The sequence below is a fragment of the Rhinichthys klamathensis genome, unplaced genomic scaffold, assembly GCF_029890125.1.
Source record: "Rhinichthys klamathensis goyatoka isolate OS25496 unplaced genomic scaffold, OSU_Roscu_1.1 h1tg000196l_1, whole genome shotgun sequence".
Classification (NCBI taxonomy): Eukaryota; Metazoa; Chordata; class Actinopteri; order Cypriniformes; family Leuciscidae; genus Rhinichthys; species Rhinichthys klamathensis.
In genome coordinates, this window is record NW_026606722.1 from 8,495,051 (window position 1) to 8,513,749 (window position 18,699).

General features: G+C 37.5%; 2 protein-coding genes across 2 annotated transcripts in view; one reads left to right on the forward strand and one right to left on the reverse strand.

The window, feature by feature from the left end:
* Positions 1-862: 862 nt before the first annotated feature.
* hsp90ab1 (heat shock protein 90, alpha (cytosolic), class B member 1) lies at positions 863-9,535 on the reverse strand. Its single transcript, XM_056262844.1, has 12 exons — positions 9,378-9,535; positions 8,385-8,528; positions 7,859-8,065; positions 7,616-7,775; positions 5,866-5,999; positions 5,462-5,773; positions 5,211-5,376; positions 4,442-4,632; positions 4,016-4,163; positions 3,026-3,294; positions 2,101-2,434; positions 863-1,366 (listed from the first exon to the last, which is right to left on the reverse strand). The coding sequence occupies exons 2-12, from the start codon at positions 8,526-8,528 to the stop codon at positions 1,251-1,253; spliced, it is 2,181 nt and encodes a 726-aa protein (XP_056118819.1). The 5' UTR covers positions 9,378-9,535; the 3' UTR covers positions 863-1,250.
* Positions 9,536-11,172: 1,637 nt separating this feature from the next.
* The window catches only part of rbm25b (RNA binding motif protein 25b), a 32,171-nt gene continuing 24,644 nt past the window's right edge, over positions 11,173-18,699 (forward strand). The window contains exons 1-8 of the mRNA XM_056262845.1: positions 11,173-11,274; positions 12,449-12,572; positions 12,998-13,047; positions 14,306-14,476; positions 14,621-14,678; positions 16,001-16,167; positions 17,670-17,855; positions 18,612-18,695. Coding sequence (XP_056118820.1) covers positions 12,467-12,572; positions 12,998-13,047; positions 14,306-14,476; positions 14,621-14,678; positions 16,001-16,167; positions 17,670-17,855; positions 18,612-18,695 — 822 coding nt within the window. The 5' untranslated portion in view covers positions 11,173-11,274; positions 12,449-12,466. The remainder of the gene's footprint in view (positions 11,275-12,448; positions 12,573-12,997; positions 13,048-14,305; positions 14,477-14,620; positions 14,679-16,000; positions 16,168-17,669; positions 17,856-18,611; positions 18,696-18,699) is intronic.

An 18,699-nucleotide genomic window follows, 5' to 3' on the forward strand; every position in this document is an offset into this window, starting at 1 on the left:
TTTCCCAAACTGGGGTTCATGATGGAACTGCAGGGGGTTCTTGAGTTTAATGAAAAGCTATTAAATTATAAAATGTGATTACGTAATCAGTTATTACCAAGCATTAGGAATAATGCAATATTGTACCACTACTTTTAAAAGTAATACTCAAATCCAAACACTGGCTAAAAGAACATACAGGTCATTCTTAATCCTGTAAAGCCAGACATGAAATGAGTCAGAAAAATATACTTTATTGAAACTGAACTATTTGCATATGCATTTTGCTTGGTTTCATATTTGATATGCTTTTATGGCTCATACTGTATGCTTAGTTGCACAGACGAGGCTTAAGCTTAAAAATGTCAGTGCCATTGCCTCATGATGCACACTAGTAGTTTTTTCTAAGGCACATTTATAAAAGCTACTTGAATGTCCCATTTTAACTAGTCTAATCTTGGTTTAATCTAAGCCCCATTGGTGAAACCAGGCCATATAATAGTACGATATAGTGAAGAGTATCGAAACATTTTTATTTAGACGCCCAAATGGAGCCAAAAAAGATTTTAAAAAGTCTGATGCTTGTGCTAATTAATGAGATTTTTATAATAGTATAACAGACTACTTGCATAAAATGCATATAAACATCACTCTTCAGCTGCCAATGTCTCAGTAAGATATTTAAATGCTTAAGTTTTATTATCAAAACCTCTCAAAAGCCTGATGGATCCAATTTGATACATTTTAACATTTCTTAACAGAATAACTATTTGTGAACTGAATTTAGATACATTTTAAATTTCAATTTTTTTTTTTTTTTAAAGGATTCTAATTTGGTTGAAAGCTTAATCCAAATGAATGAAAAAGCAATAAGACACCAAAATTCAGGTTTCACTTTGTGTTTTAATTTCTGAAAACCAAGACAATACATGCCTGTACTCAGGCAAAAGGTCTTTCCCCTTCCATGCAGAATGAAATCATGCTTGATTCAATCCAGCACAGCCAGCGGACTCAGTATCAGTGAAACACAGTGCTTATTGTGCTCAGACAATACTGCAGCAACCCATTGATCCATGAACATATGTAAAAAAAACAAAAGTACATAACGGCTCAAAACAGAGCAAAAGTGGACAGTATGCTTTAGTTACACATTTTGATACTTTAAGGAATCATTACAGAGAATCAGATTAACCTTCTACAGGTCAAAGGGAACGATAAGATGTTACGGAATGACTACGGAAAATTGACTGGGGAATTACAGACGAATGGATTTAATCGACTTCCTCCATGCGGGAGGCGTCATCGTCTCCTTCCAGAGGTGGGATTTCTTCAGGAGCGGGAGCAGAGGTCGGCTCTTCCACGGGAACGTCTTCATCTTCATCAATACCTAAACAAGACAAAAAGGTTTGTTACAAAACTTCATTATACAGTGGTCAACATTTGAAGTAAAAAAAAAAAAAAAAAAAAAAAAAAAAGTTAAATCAAAGCTATTTATGAATTTTGAACAATACCTGTTCTTGTTTTAGGACAACTTTGGGTAAATACAGTAGTCAACATTTGAAGTGGATCAAAAAAAAAAAAAAAAAAAAAAAAAAAAAAAAAAAAAAGGTTCATAAAAGTTTACAAGAACGGGTACTGTTAAAAATTCATGTACAGGTGAAACTCGAAAAATTAGATTGTGCAAAAGCTCATTTATTTCAGTAATTCAACTTAAAAGGTGAAACTAATATATTATATAGACTCATTACATGCAAAGTGAGATATTTCAAGCCTTTGTTATAATTGTGATGATTATATGGCTTACAGCTTATGAAAACCTTTTCACAATATTAAAATTTTTAATTTGGGGTTTTCATATCTGTAAGCCATAATCATCAAGATTATAACAAATAAAGGCTTGAAATATCTCACGTTGCATGTAATGAGTCTATATAATATATTAGTTTCACCTTTTAAGTTGAATTACTGAAATAAATGAACTTTTGCACGATATTATAATTTTTCGAGTTTCACCTGTATAACTTTGATGAAAGGTTTTGATCCACTTCAAATGTTGACTACTGCATTTACCCAAACACAGCAAGACGAAAACCGGAAAACCGAAATGAGTGTTGAACGTACCTAATCCCAGCTTGATCATTCTGTAGATGCGGTTTGAGTGTGTCTGAGGATCGTCCAATGAGAATCCAGAGGACAGCAGCGCAGTCTCGAACAGGAGGATGACCAGATCCTTCACGGCTTTGTCGTTTTTATCAGCATCAGCCTTCTGCCTCAGGGTCTCCATGATGGGATGATCAGGGTTGATCTCCAGGTGTTTCTTTGCCATCATGTAGCCCATGGTGGAGTTGTCCCTCAGGGCCTGGGCCTTCATGATCCTCTCCATGTTGGCCGTCCAACCGTAAGTGCTGGTGACGATACAGCAGGGGGAAGAAACAAGCCTGTTTGATACGGTGACCTGGAGGAAAATCAAGACATCAGCATGAGGAAAAGGTGTTAAACTACAGTGGTCAACATTTGAAGTGGATCAGACAAGAACGGGTTGTTCAAAATGCATGTATGACTTTGATTAAACGTTTTGATCCACTTCAAATGTTGACTACTGTACTAAGGCACGTTCTGGTTGAATACTCAGGGTTGCATGGTCAGTGTTAGTCACTCAACACGAATGCATCTGTCAACTAAGAACAGTTATTAGTTTTTTAAAAATAGCACACAAAAACCAGAATCAACATGTTTTCACACATTTGAGTCTGCAGGCAAAATGCGAGCACATCAAGCGGCGCAAAAGTCCGTTATGTAAACTCACCATCTGTGCAACTCTGACTAGGACTCCTGTTTATAACACAATTTTAAAAGGATTAAAGTGGACGTAGACTAAAGTTAATTTTACACTTCTTGAGCTGAATAATGTTGTTTTTAGAGCTGCTTTACGGCAGAATTGGTCTCATTTGATAAAGTTTGCATCTTTGGTTCTGCTACTTTCCTGTTTATTACTGTGAAAGTGTTTTGAAACGATGAGATCAGTTCTTGCGTTTCGCAAACATACCTTCTCTACTTTCTTGTCCAGAATCTCCTTCATGAGCTTGCAGAGGTTCTCAAACTTGGCCTTGTCTTCCTCCATCTTTTTCTTCTCGTCTTCATCCTCCGGCAGCTCCAGTCCCTCTTTGGTGACGGACACCAGAGACTTGCCGTCAAAGTCCTTCAGCTGCTGGACGCAGTACTCGTCGATGGGCTCGGTCATGTACAGCACCTCGAAACCTCTCTTGCACACGCGCTCCACAAAAGCAGAGTGGGCGACCTGGTCTTTGCTCTCACCTGGAGAAGAACAACAACATCGTTAACATGAACCGCAAGTTCAACGGACCTTGCATGATTTAGGAGACAAGATCGCAACTCAAATTGCAATTGCTGTAGGGATTAGTGAGGTTATATTAACATCACTCCAGTAGTCAACATTTGAAGTGGATAAAAAAAAAAAAACCTTTCATCAAAGTTATACATTAATTTTGAACAATACCTGTTCTTGTCTTATGACAGCTTTGATCGACTTCAAATGTTGACTAACAGATATTATTAGCTTTATTAGGGTACGCTCACATATCACGTCTTTTGAGCGCTCAAGTTCGTTATTTCAAATGTAGGCGCACGGTATGCGCGCTGATAATGGAAGCGACGCGCTCGTTTTTTCCAAGCGCGTCCGCGCCGCATCGAGATAAAAACATCAACTTTTCAGAATGCCGCAAGCGCACCATAAGCGCACAGTAGGTCACGTGACAAGAACCAACCGGAGCGCAACCGCACTAGCACTTTGGAAAAAGGAGAATGCGGCGCGCCCAGCGTTTTCTACGCGCTATATGTGAATCCGGCCATAAGCTGCTATGAAATGTTGCAAACACTGAATAATGAGCTGCTCGCGTAACAAACAGTGCCACACTTTACTCTGAAATACACAGCGAATATATTTAAATTGTTATTTTTGTTTTTTCAATCGTAGAGTCCTACTTTGAAGGCAGGATTGATGCGGATGAAATCTCACCAGTGATGTAGTAGATGGATTTCTGGTTTTCCTTCATACGGCTGACGTATTCTGTGAGGGAGGTCATCTCGTCACCGGACTGCGAGCTCTGATAACGCAACAGTTCTGACAACTTCTTGCGGTTCTGAGAGTCCTCGTGGATGCCCAGCTGGAGGTCACAACAAAATGTTAATACCGCTTTCAATCATATCTTTACTTGAAATAACAGTCCCCTGGTTTCACAGACACGGCTAAACTAAAATGCATGTTTGAGTCGTTTTAACCGAACACAACTTGCACTAAAAATAGGTCATTGTTTTTTCTCATGATGCACACCAGTAATGTTTTTATCTACGGCATGTTTATACAAGCTACTTAAATGTCCTAATTGAACTAAGTTCTGTCTGTGAAACAAGGCCAAAGACTCTAATATACAACTTAACTTACTTTAAAATTCTTGGAGAAAGCGTCGTAGAACTTCTTGTAGTTTTCCTTGTCCTCGGCCAGCTCAGCAAACAGCTCCAGGCACTTCTTGACGATGTTCTTGCGGATGACCTTGAGAATCTTGCTCTGTTGCAGCATCTCTCTGGAGATGTTGAGGGGCAGATCTTCAGAGTCCACCACACCACGGATGAAGTCTGGAGGGGACAATGATTGGAGAAAGAAAAGCTTTTAGTGACGTTGCACCTTTGAAATGCTCAATTGTAAAGACTCAAGAAGTTTAGCGGCAAAACATTCAAGTCTTATAATTGGTACAAAAAAAGATCATCAGCAGGAAATAATGTAGAGCAGGACTTTTAAAATCCATCAGGATTGGATGAGGGAAAAGCTTTTTGAGATATGATTGCTTCATGAATCTGTTAATCCATATCTAAACAATGATCACCATTATATATGGTATACATGGTAACTCAAACGCACCTTCCTTGTATGCACTATGTATGCGTTTGTGAATAAAAGCCTACATTAAATCTATTCTTAAGCGATCGAATCTTCACAAGACTCTGAGATCAAACCGCTTGATTCATATTACGATGACTATGGATTTTGGTTACCTAGACTTTCAAATGGATGGACAGAAACCGTTCAGGTTTCATTAAAAATGTCTTTGGGTTTCAAAGATTAAAGCTATATGGGTTTGAAATGACATGAAGGCGATTTAAATGACAATGTTCATTTGTGGGTGAACGATCTCTATAAGGGCAAAGCTACTTACTCAGATACTCTGGGATGAGCTCCTCACAGCTGTCCATGATGAAGACCCTTCTGACGTACAGCTTGATGTTATTCTTCTTTTTCTTGTTCTCGAAGAGGTCGAAGGGGGCACGGCGAGGGATGAAGAGAAGAGCGCGAAACTCCAGCTGACCCTCCACAGAGAAATGCTGCAGGACAATGTGTAAAAATGATTATTTCATCAATTCTCAAACATTAAATTTGAATATTATTCTGTAGAATCCATTGAGTTACCTTGACAGCCAGGTGGTCTTCCCAGTCATTAGTCAGGCTCTTGTAAAACTCTCCGTACTCCTCGTTGGAGATGTCGTCAGGGTTACGGGTCCAGATGGGTTTGGTTTTGTTCAGCTCCTCCTGGTCAATGTACTTCTCCTTGATCTTCTTTTTCTTCTTCTTGTCCTTGTCTTTGGAGTCCTCTTCATCATCTGAGCCGACATCTTCAATCTTGGGTTTGTCTTCACCTTCGCCTTCCTCCTTTTCTTCCTTCTCAGCCTTCTCCTCCTCTGCCTCGTCGTCGCTGATTTCCTTGTCACGTTCCTTTTCCACCTGCATGGAAATTTGATGTTTTACCATTAATCTTTGCAACACTCACACTCAAATGACCAGAAAAGTAGGTCTGGATGAATAATCCCACTTACGAAGAGAGTGATTGGGTATCCGATGAACTGGGAGTGTTTCTTGACCACTTCCTTCACCCTCTTCTCCTCGACGTACTCTGTCTGGTCTTCTTTCAGGTGAAGAATGACTCTGGTTCCACGGCCAATAGGCTCACCTGGAGACCGACAGGTGAGTGTGAAAATCAATGTCACCCTTAATATGGCATGTACAGTCAAACAAAAAATGAATCAGACACAGATATAATTTGATATTTTTTTACTAGTGTGTGCAGGACACTATAGTTAATTTATGCAAGCGAGGATAGCAAAATAAAGTAAACTGACATGTTATACCCAAAAATTATTCATACAGTGACTACCAGTAAAACTTATAAAAATTTGGAATAAAAAATTCCGATACTTTGACCTGACCATGTTTTGCTGAAGTTCTCTTTAATTGCTTGTGACCTTTACACCACAGACTGAACAAAATGAAGCATTGCTTGATAATCAGTTGACCTAAATTGGTATTATCTGTGTAGTATAAGTGTAGTTAAATTTAACAGCTGACAGCTATTCAAACTAATTGTGAGAGTCTAACAGAAGGATGGCCAAAACCAGTGAAATATCAACTGATTTGATAACTCTGAGTTCATCATTTTATTACCATTTTCTAAACTATAGCAAATAAACTGATAGTGTGAGAAATGTTGAAGGTAAGGAAGCTCTGATCTGATATTGGGCATCAGCTCCGATATGGAATACAATTGTAGATCGGGTATCGGTGACAATGGGCCGATCCATAGGGGCATCAAATTACCGCGAGAGCGATTCGAAGGCTAACAAAGCAGTCGGCTCTCGTGGTAATTATATGCTGTCCGCTAGCAACATGCGCAGCACACAGGTGAACAGTTTCCAATTCAAACAAGCTAACGTGCACGGGGCATGTCCGTTTTGTTGAGTATCCTCATAAGAGCAGTTGGAGCAGTCTTAAATGAGTTAAAGTCTTAAATGAACGTAAAGAGTTCAGAGAATGAGGCGCGTGTGAGATCCGCGCTTCTGTCAGCAGCAGGTGGTCTTAAAGGGACAGCAGCCAATAATGCTGACTGTCAGTAAAGTTAATTAAAGAACAAAGGGAACAGAGAAAACTGCTCTTGACTAAAAAACTTTTGTAACTTTCATAAGGTGTAGTCTATATTTTATATGTATATATATACACACAATTTAAAAATGTATGCAGTGCAAACTGTTTGATAACTATTCAATTTCTGTATATTTCCTACCTGTTAGACATTTAAAATATACTGTCTTTGTTTCTACATTAATTTGAATTAACTGTGAAACTACATTATAAAATATTAAAAACGTATGGTTTTTAATGGGGATTAATCACAAAAAAAGTGTGATTGATCTAGATAATTTTTTGCAATCGATAAAAATAAATAAAAGAAACATGAATAAGTCTTATCCATGTTTATTTTTATTGAATATGCATTTGTTAATATCTGCACAATTAATGTGCATTTAGCCTGCCTCTGCCATCCAGCACCCCCCATAAAGTTAAGTAATGTTTAAGTCAAGCCTGTCTGATGCGTTTCACAAAAGAATGATCCCAGTCTCTTCCACACAGTGAGGCATACTGTTTATTGGGCACTGTTTTTATTTTAGTATCAGATCGGCCGATACTGAATGCCAGATATCAGAAGCAAAAAATTTTGATCGGAGCATCCCTAGTTGAAGGAGTCTAAATAAATTTGGTTTGACTGTCTTCAAAGACAAGCTGGTAACGTACCATTGTCCACCTTGACTGTGAAAGAGCCGCCAGCAGACGACTCCCAGGCGTACTGCTCATCATCGTTGTTTTTAGTGATGACTGTGACCTTTTCAGCCACCAGGTAGGCAGAGTAGAAGCCTACACCAAACTGCCCAATCATGGAGATATCGGCACCAGCCTGGAAAGATAGGGAAAAAAAACATTAGACTAAATTTAAGGTAGACGTATTGATAAACAAGCTTACATTGGCAGAAACATCACCTGCAGAGCCTCCATAAAGGCCTTTGTCCCGGACTTTGCGATAGTACCCAGGTTATTGATGAGATCGGCTTTGGTCATTCCAATACCGGTGTCAATAATGGTAAGGGTGCGATCGTGAACATTGGGGATGATGTCGATCTTGAGGTCCTTGCCACTGTCCAGTTTGGTGGGATCTGTCAAACTTTCATATCTGATTTTGTCAAGAGCCTGTTGAGTGGAGAAAACCAAATAGATTGATAGCAGGAACCACATAGCCTTAAAGCTAAATCTAAATGCAAAAGAACACATTTTAATTTCAATAACGAAACATAGAAATGATATCGTTGGAATCACTTGATTGACCTCTGATCATTCATATATATGTATATATCTGACTGTGTTTGGCTGAAAGAAGAAAGTCATATACCTAAGATGGCTTGATAAGTAAATTATGGGATAATTTACATTTTTGGGTGACCCTTTAAGTCTTTAACCCTTTAAGTCAGCCAAATGTTAGATGCAAGTAAAACAGTATAATGGGTCTTACGTCAGAGGCGTTGGAGATGAGCTCCCTGAGAAAGATCTCTTTGTTTGAGTAGAAGGTGTTGATAATGAGAGACATCAGCTGGGCGATCTCTGCCTGGAAGGCAAAGGTCTCGGCCTCCTCATCTTGGCGCATTTCTTCAGGCATCTGAGAAATAACAGAGTCGGTACATCTTTATTATCTCCATCAAAAAGGTTTAACTAATTTATAAAATACACTTCAAAATAAGTGCATATTATTAGTGATTTCTGTTCAGGTCTAAGTTGGACAAGTAGGTCTGTTAAAAAGAAAATGAAAGCGTGACTCACTCCATCAGTTGTAGTACAGTTACACAAGAAAAACAGGCCCATGAAAGGCCCGGATGCGGAAGAACATGGCGCAGAAGGACAATGCGCGCAACACGTGTTTTACTGCTGCAATCCTTGAAATTTAACCGATTTAGATGGATCTCGCTTACTATAAATGAACGGAATAAACACAGTTTTCCGTAATACTACTTTAAAAGCTTTAAGGTCACATAGAATAGCTTTTGTGAAAAGGTTACGATGACTTTAAATCAACCAACCAGCCAGTCGGGTCATCGGTGTTCGCAGCGTGACGGCGGATAAATATATATATGAATTACGACCAAAGAAATACGCAAGAAGCTATAATAGATGACCAGTAACAACACGAGCATCGGTTTTATAGCACTGTAACTAAACCACTGCACCTGCTCGTCAACTCATTAAACAGCCTTAAAAAAAAAACAAATTAACATTATATTCGATATTAACATAAGTTTTTTTTTAAACGACAAAGAAAGAAGTATAATGACGAATGGCGGTGTCTGAATGACGGAGAAAAAAGGCTTTTAACCGTCATCCGCATCATTACAATACCGGCCAAATAGCGAATGGAATAAGTGCTGAGTAACGCGATTAAACATCATTCTGTTAGTTTCAATTAATGCCTGAAATCATATGGAATCATTTCAGATTAAGATCGAGGGTTTACCTTGGTTAGTTTCGTTGATTTTTGATGGTTTAATCGCCACAGGAACAGCTGATCTCCCCTATACTGAGACTCAGGGAAGCAGAGGAGAGAACCTAGCGTGCGCGGCTCTTTTCTTTATACTCCGCCTATGACTGTGCGGCTGTATCCCTCCGCGTGGTCTCACTGCGCCTGCGCGAACCACTTGCACTCTTTTAACAAAGACAGACAAGACTCTTTTATCTGTGTAAATCGCAATTATTCCCTTCCAAAAATACAGTGTCTTTACTAGCTATATCAGATATAAATCATTTCTAAATTATTGGAATAATATAGGAATATTTTAAATAGGAAATGATTAGAAAACCAATTTAAAGAAAACAATTTTGCAATTTGAAAACGTTTTTGTAAGGAGATAGTTATAAGAGATTCATAGTGAAAGTCTCAAGGCCTTGGAACGAGTCTATTTTTATTAAACAAACATAGCATGTTTATATTAAATTATATTACATTTCCTTGCGCATTATTATGAATAAAATCTAAACATGCGTGTATGACTCTTTGTAATAGTCTACAAAATTGGAGACAGAAATGAATACATTTAAGATAGTTAGACAATGACCACTGAACGGTTATAAAATCAGTTTGGGGAGATGCGCGCAAAATGTTTACTTCACTGATAGGAAGGTCTTTATACAATACTCACGTTCTCAAAATTGTGTGTGTCATAATTAACACGAAATAGTCAAATTGTCAGAAAATGTAGTAAAATAAATGCACATAATAAAGCATAATCGACTGCACTACGTTTCGCATCGGAAGAACAACAGGCGTTATGACTAGCGGTACTTTGTCTCTTTCCAGCACTTTCCATGAAAATCCCGCCTCCGTTGACGTCACCTGTCAATCAAATGCAGTTTATGGGCGAATCTGAACAAGAAATGTCCTCGTTATATAGTTCACCCTTACATCAAAAGAAAATAAACAACAAGAAATTAAATCTCAGTGTCCCTAAAAATACGTTTCATTTTCTTGATTTTGAGGTAAATTTGACCTTGAAATATACTGACCGTGTTGTGAGATTAAATTGGTACATTTTATTTGTGCTGTTTATGATTAATGTGCAGTTAATTTAATACAAATATGAAACCATAGAAGTTAATTAATAATTCTGCTAAGTTGGACATTTCAAAGTCATGGTTTGTTAAATCAATAGAGAATATGGTTAGTTAGTAATAATGTGCAAAAAAACAACAACAAAAACAACAGAACAGAACAGCAATTTATAGGGACATAATGTGGGCTAACTTGCTAATAACAGCAGGGAATAAACCGAAATGTTTACATTTAACTAATAATAATAATAATGATAATAATAACAACAACAATAATAATTATATATATATATATATATATATATATATATATATATATATATATATATATATATATATATATATATATATATATATATTATTGCAATGGTGAATATTAAATATGAACAATTTAGCCAACTAATTTAAATTAAAGAATGGTAACTATTGTCATGCTATATTGTTGTTTTTCTTTTAATTAGTTATGTTAATGCTTAAACACGTTCAAATGGAAGAAAAATGTCTCAATATATAAATCATTATTATTATTTTTATGAAGTACATCCTGAATCTAATTCTGTGTAAAAGATGAAATATGCTGAAAATCAATGAACAAGATCAAGATGAGTTGTTGTGCTGAATTTCCATTTGCTTTTAATTTGTTTATTTAATTTAGTTTTTTTTTTTAATCAGAGGTGTTTTAACTTGCCTGTTATTTTCCCAGAATTCCATTTCACCGGAAACTGCAGTTTCGATAGCTCGTTGCTTTTACCACGGATCCGGTGAACTTTCCGTGCGTGAAGCGAGTGGATATCGATTTGGTTTGAGTGAGTAATATTTATTCAACTATTAGTTATCTTTGTGAGTTAATATTTTCGTTTTCTCGCACAGGAGTTTGATAAAACGAAATAATTCGTTGAGAGAGGTCAAAATAAAGCCTTTTTTGTGAACGTTAGCTCGCGGCTAGCTGTAACCCGGTCCGACTGAACTGATTCCCGCTGATATTTTCTGACAAACCGGTCTGATTTATTAGCTTGAAATTATTAGATACCACTAAAGCAATATAATTTACGCGCTTTAGAGCGTTAGCTATCATACACCTGTTTATTTGCTTAGCTAACGTCAATGATTATCACATTTGGAAGACGTTATAGCAATGTGAAATCGGCCTTTGAATTGATTTAAGACCACTCCGCTGATTTCAGCTCTTTCCGTTAATCTCAGCTCTATTACAGCGATTCAAACTCATTTTGTGTTGATTTTCAGCCTGTATATGTGATTTCAAGTTGATTGCAGCACTTTCAAGTTGTTCGCACGTTTATTGTCGTTTGTTTAGAGGTCTTTCTGTTTATAATAGGGTGATTTCAGCTCATTTAGATTATTTCAGACATCTCAACTGATTTCAGGTCGATTTCTGGCTGATTTAGAGCTGTCAGTGATCCTGTAATCAGCTTGTCTGATTTGGTGTTTGACTATCTGCTGTATAACTCTGTTAAATGTACACTTTAACAGCTTTATACTTAAAGGAATAGTTAACACAAACATTTAAATTATGCCTTAATTTACTCACCCTCAAGCCATCCGAGATGTATATGAATTTCTTCTTTCAAACGAACAAAAATCAGAGTAAAAAATATATTCTGGCTCTTCCAAGCTTTATAATGGCAGTGAATGGTACCTGAGATTTTGAAGCCCAAAAAAGTGCATCCATCAATCATAAAAGTAATCCATACGACTCCAGTGGGTTAATAAGATGGCTTGAGGGTGAGTAAATTATCATAATTTTCATTTTTGGGAAAACTATCCCTTTATGTTCATTCAATGCATCTGTGTTAAGTAAAAGTAAAATAGTCGCATACTAATATGAGGAGAATTGCAGAACTAAAGATCTTTAATGTTCAAGTGGAACAGTATTGTAGCAGCCTAAACATTTTTGGCATATCATTGACAAGCCGCTGTTATTTACAGTTGCTAATGAAGTGTGTTTCTCTTCTGTTTAAGGTGGGTGTTTTGCCCAAGATGTCTTTCCCTCCTCATCTCAACCGGCCACAAATAGGCATCCCAGCAATGCCACCAGGAATCCCTCCACCACAGTTTGCTGGATTTCCACCATCGATGCCTCCCGGTAATTAAGATAAACCAGATAAATCAGACCTTCTGTAGACACATTGTGTTAGCAATGGCGAAGTCATGGGTTCAATTCACAGGGAACACATGCTGGCGAAATGTATGCCTTGAAGTGCTTTGGATAAAAGCATAACAAATGCTAAGATTTTAAATTAATGATAATGGAAGCATATATGGGAGTCCAGAGCATTTAGTGACAACTTTGTTGATTATTACAGCATTGTGTTGCTTGCTTTGTGTATTCAAAGTCACACCAAGGACGATAACTATAACGATAATGATACAGTTCTGAATATAAAAGATAGCAGAGTCCACACCAAGTTTAATCCATCTGATTTGCATTGTTATAATAGGTGACTTACATGACAATATCAAGTTAGGGTGAATATTTTCTGATGTTGTTGTTGTTTTTTCTCCCCCTAGGAACCCCAATGATTCCTGTCCACATGGGGATTATGACTCAAGCCCCTACGGTAATATTCGTTTATTATAGGGAAAAAATTTATTAATATTTGTATTAGAATTTTAGTCATTTCCAGTCTAAATGTATGTAAGCAATTTCCCCTTTTTTCTGAAGTATATTTATTGATTTATTTTGCTCAGAAATGCGCTTAAAAGGATGTTTTTTTAACGCGGCTAATTAAATTAAAAATATTTGATACTGAAGAACTAAGACAGTAACAATCTAGTTAAAACGAGGCAGGATTTTCAATATAATAACACAAGGAAGGTTGATATTTAATAAATTATTTATATGCACAGTAATAAACTGCAATATTTACTTGCGTATCGTCGCTGTCGGGCAGAAACTTCGTGTCCATATTTAGTTTAATTTTTTTGATTAAATATATAAATCATTACTATTGGTCATCCTTTGTGTCTGTCTGTGGGTTTTGCAAATATTTAACACATGAAAAGTGTTAAAAAGAGCTTGTGACTAAACCTTGTATCTCCATTGGATCCTCAAACTGTCACTCAAACTCCACCCGCTTCTTGAATCTTGAATGAAGTGGCGGACGCAGTTTGGACCGTCTCTGCTTGTTTGCAATTCAACGGTAAATAAAGAGCTGGTTGTTTGAATATGTACAGTGTTTTCTTTACTCAAGAAACACAATATATATATATATTTAGGCTAATGTGCTATGTATTTGAAGAGTGTCTTAGTCTAGCATTTGTAGTGGAGTCATAGCCAATACTGTCTTAAATAGCCTGTTCAAAGCACTTGATCTTTTATAACATGAGATTTTGGCCATGTGACAGAGCTCCCACATGTCTACAATTAACTTTATAACCCGTAAGTTGATGAAAATGTAGTGCACTTGCTGCCTCAGATGTGGCTGTTCTAATGACAGACAAAACTAGTATGTCCGAAATTCTCAGAAATTTGCTGGTCAAAAACCTCGTTACTCTATTTAAGCTTGATTTTGGTTTTTATGTTATTAATTAATGACACATGCAAGTGTCAGACCACATATTACACGGTGTTTAATTATTTGAAAAGTCCAGGTTTTGATTCCAAAAAAATCAAAGCGGTTTTGGACATACAAGGTTTCCGACGCACAGCGACGATATGTTTGTACAGAAACATTTTAATACACAAAATATGCCATTGAAATGCTTCCATGCATTTCTTGAGTAATGAACTTTTGAATCAGTATTTCAGAGACAAGTCACAAGCACTTTTTTTTTGTCACATGGCTCTACAGTATTAATTGTGATGTGATGTATCAGGTTCTTTTGCCCACGGCGATGTCTGTGGTTAGTAAAGTTGCTGCTCCCAGGAAGGAAAGTATGGCTGCTCGGGCAAAAGACGACGATGACAACAACGGTCCCACAACCACCGTGTTTGTAGGGAACATCTCTGAGAAAGCCTCTGACATGCTCATCAGACAGCTGCTGGCCGTAAGTATGACCACATATCCAATACAGTCTAATGCATTCAGCAATGTAGAGGACTTAGTTCCATTTGAGTTTTAATCTAAAGTGAAATAAATCTTGGTTTAAAAGTTTGATGTTGATTGTTGACGATAACCAATTGTGTTTCAGAAATGTGGTTTGGTCTTGAGCTGGAAACGAGTTCAAGGTGCCTCAGGGAAACTCCAAGGTAAATATGTTTTTAACACAATATCTCAATTCATTTAAAGGGTTATTTCACCTCAAAATGAAAACTCTGTCAGTAATGACTCTCCCTCATGTTGTTCCAACCCCGTAAGACTTTGTTCATCTTCTGGACACAAATTAAGATATTTATGATTAAATCTGAGAGCTGGATCACTCCTCCATAGGCTTCTAAGGGATCGAAACTTGCCGGCCCAGAAAAGTTAAAGACATCGTTAAAATAGTCCAAGTGATACAGTGGCTCAACCTTAAGTTTATCAAGCGACAAGAATACTTTCTGTGCGCAAAAATCAAACAAAAATAACGACTTTATTCAACTATTCATTTCCTTCTCTGTTGGCCTCGAGTGAGTTCACGTAGTGTAACAGCGCAGCGCTTCTGGGTTGTACGTCACACGCAGGCTCACTATTGGCCGACGCTGGTCATGTGTGTGATGCGTGTGACGTACAACACAGAAGCGCTGCGCTGTTACACTACGTGAACTCACTCGAGGCCAACAGAGAAGGAAATTAAAGTAACCACGGCCAATGCGTGAGAGTTGGCAGCTCTGCAATGTTGATCCTCGTTCTGCCTTTAACGCGATCACTTTCTCTTTTTCTCTTTTTGCTTTGCTCCTATAAAACCTTTGCTTTCTTGTTTTTCTGTGCTGCTTCGGCCATGACTATAACATTTGGCTCGCAAGTCCGATTTTAAGGGGGTGGGGGTGGAAGTGACGTATATGCCGTAAAGCAGTCGAATTTTGTAGTTCTCTTTGTTCGCCGGTTACTACCCGAAACCCGAAGTTTAAAAGTACGATTAAAAACGCTACAGACCCCGTCAGGCTATGGCAGACGTGTCATTCAACCTATTGTAAGTCGATCTACCATCACAAGAGACTTGGAAATATATTATGAAGGTTGAAAAGTTACCTGTTGTTACTTTAATAGTTGAATAAAGTCGTTATTTTTGTTTGTTTTTTGCGCACAAAAAGTATTCTCGTCGCTTGATAAACTTAAGGTTGAGCCACTGTAGTCACTCGGACTATTTTAACGATGTCTTTAATAACTTTCTGGGCCGGCCAGTTTCAATTACAATAGAAGCCTATGGAGGAGTGATCCAGCTCTCAGATTTAATAAAAAAAATCTTAATTTGTGTTCTGAAGATGAACGAAAGTCTTACGGGGTTGGAACAACATGAGGGCGAGTAATTACTGACAGAGTTTTCATTTTGGGGGGAACTAACCCTCAGTCTGTTGCACTGCCTGACTGTGAATGTTGTGAGTGTGTCAGGCTGGCTGCTCACAGATATTTTTTGTTCATTTGCGTTCAGCGTTTGGTTTCTGTGAATACAAAGAGCCTGAATCTACTCTACGAGCTCTACGGCTGCTACACGAGTTGCAGGTTGGAGAAAAGAAACTTCTGGTCAAAGTCGATGCCAAAACCAAAGCACAACTGGACGAGTGGAAAGCAAAGAAGAAGAGCACCAGTGAAAATGGAGTTAGTATGAGACCAGTTTGATATCCAGGCGATCAGGGCTTGACATTAACACCCACCAACCCGCCAAATGCGGGTGTAATTCAGCGTTGGCGTGTAACGCAGTCACTAGCCACTTTGGCGGGTTGAATTTTATATAATATACATTTTTCAATTGTAGTCTTTTAAAAAGGCATCTGAAATAATAAACTAAGTGCAATCTAGTGTTGGCAGTAATATTGAGTTTTCGATACATATTGATACGGAAATATCTGAAACTCTTCGCAGAATAGATACAAAAGATACCAGCTGCGTGTTCTCGCTCTCTAATCTCTCCGACAGCGAGTGACACACCAACCCTTTACTCACTCGTTTTATTTGCTCCAGATGAATATTGTTGGTGTTACAGGGCTTGAATCTGGCGAGGGATTGCACGTATTGAGCACAATTTTACTCATTCCCGCAGATTTTGTGCTCACACCCAAAGTGCGTGCACATAAAGTATGTTGGCTATATAAAACAGTATAATGGGTCCGTGCGTCAGGTCTTAAAGTGACAGTAGCCTAATATACCGGCTGCCAAATTATAAGATGCTATTAAAAATATCTATATGGTAGTTATTCCCCTATGGTATCGGTGTCCAAATTGTGGCCAGTGAACATGCGGAGTGGCTAGTAACTTTGGAAAACCACTAGCCACAGTGGCTGGTGAGCAAAAAAAGTTAATGTCAAGCCCTCCAGGCGATACTAAAGTAAATTACTTAAACAGTGTTTACTTATTTGTATGAGAAGAGTATTTGTGTCTTCAAATGCATATTAGATTTTGTAACTGGTATCCACAATTGTGAAAATGCAGGGATTTTTTTACTTCATATTTTGTTTCCAAAATCTTGTTACCTATTTTTATGCGCAATTCTGGATATTGCATAAAAAAACGTTGGATGGAAATCACAAGATGTGGTTAAATAAAAAAACAAAAAACGTAAAAAAATAAAAAACGTATGCGCTCGTTTAAGTTGGATCAAGTTTGTTCTCCGATGTGTATCAACATAACATTACTTTGCGATGGGACAGCATAACTGGACTAACCGATCTCGTTGCACAGCATCTGAAATGCTGTTTTGGTGGTTCTGAAATGCCTGAGCAAAGTCTGTCATCAAAGTGGTTCAGTATTCCCTCCCAGAACTGTCTTACACGACTGGGTTCCCAAACATCAGTATCCGCCTCCGAAATACGTTAATTGCGTTTCGTCTGCGCAATCTGAGATGCAAGTAATTTATTATATTCCAAAATTATTATATACAGTAGCTTCTCCTACTTTTCTTGGGGATGTTTAGCACTTGTTTATCAGGAAGTGGTGATTTTGTTCTCTTCGACTGGAAACGCTGTTTTATTCACAAACGTTTTATGCGATATTCCCATTTTGCGCATGAGTTAAATTCGCAAGCTTGGATGGAAACATAGCTAATGTCAGATGCGTTCTGCTACAAAAAGATTCTGAGTTATGATCTTCTGTCTATCTGGCAGAATGGCAAGGCAGAGGATGCTGGCGACGAGGAAGAGGAGGTTCTGGATGAAGAAACTAAGAAGCGGGACCAAATTGTCAAAGGTGCCATTGACGGCCTGATCCGGGAGTATTCAAACGAGCTCAATGCTCCATCACAGGACGACGAGTCGAGTCGCCGCAAAAAGAAGAGAGACAAGAAGGGCGAGGTTGGCTTTAGTTCATCTTGGCGGGTCCTTCTCTGTAATGGTTTTTTATAAGACATTTGTATATATATGTATTATTTAAATGTATTATATAAATGAATATATTTTTTAATTTATTCCTGTGATCAAAGCTGAATTTTCAGCATCATTACTCCAGTCTTCAGTGACACATGATCCTTCAGAAATCACTATAATATGAGGAGTTGCTGCTCAAGAAACAATTGTTGAAAACAGATTTTGGGGTAACAAAGATAAAAAAAAGAGAAAGAAATGAATACTTTTATTCAGCAAGGATTGTAAAGAAGACATTTAGTGTTACAAAAAATGTATTTCAAATTTAAACTTTAAGTTAAACTTTCTATTAATCAAAGAATCCTGAAAAATGGTTTCCACAAAAATGTTAAGCAACAAAATCTGTTTTCAACTTTAATGATAATGACCTATATTAATAACTTAGCACCAATAATAATTTAGCAGCAAATCAGCATATTAGAGTGATTTCTGAAGGATCATGTGACACTGAAGACTGGAGTAATGGTGCAGAAAATTCAGCTTTTACATTTTAAAGGATATTAAAATAGAAAATCGTTAGTTCAAATTGTAATATTTCCCTTTTGATCAAATAAATGTCAGAGACACTTAAAGAAATCTCTTTGCAGTGATCACCACACATTTGCTTTCCACAATGTCAGTATTATATAAGTAGATATAGGGTCACAGGTTAACCATGTTCTCCATTTTCTGTCTTTGGCTGTTTAGGATGACATCAATGCCATGGAAATGGAAGATGACAAAAGAGATTTGATTTCCAGGGAGATCAACAAATTCCGCGATACCCATAAGGTAA

Excerpts from the sequence above, each read along its gene's own strand:
- hsp90ab1 (XM_056262844.1), bottom strand. The coding sequence starts at position 8,528 with ATGCCTGAAGAAATGCGCCAAGATGAGGAGGCCGAGACCTTTGCCTTC. Across the intron at positions 8,066-8,384 it reads TCATCTCCAACGCCTCTGAC|GCTCTTGACAAAATCAGATA; the intron begins GTAAGACCCATT and ends TCCACTCAACAG. Across the intron at positions 2,435-3,025 it reads TGGACAAGAAAGTAGAGAAG|GTCACCGTATCAAACAGGCT; the intron begins GTATGTTTGCGA and ends ATTTTCCTCCAG.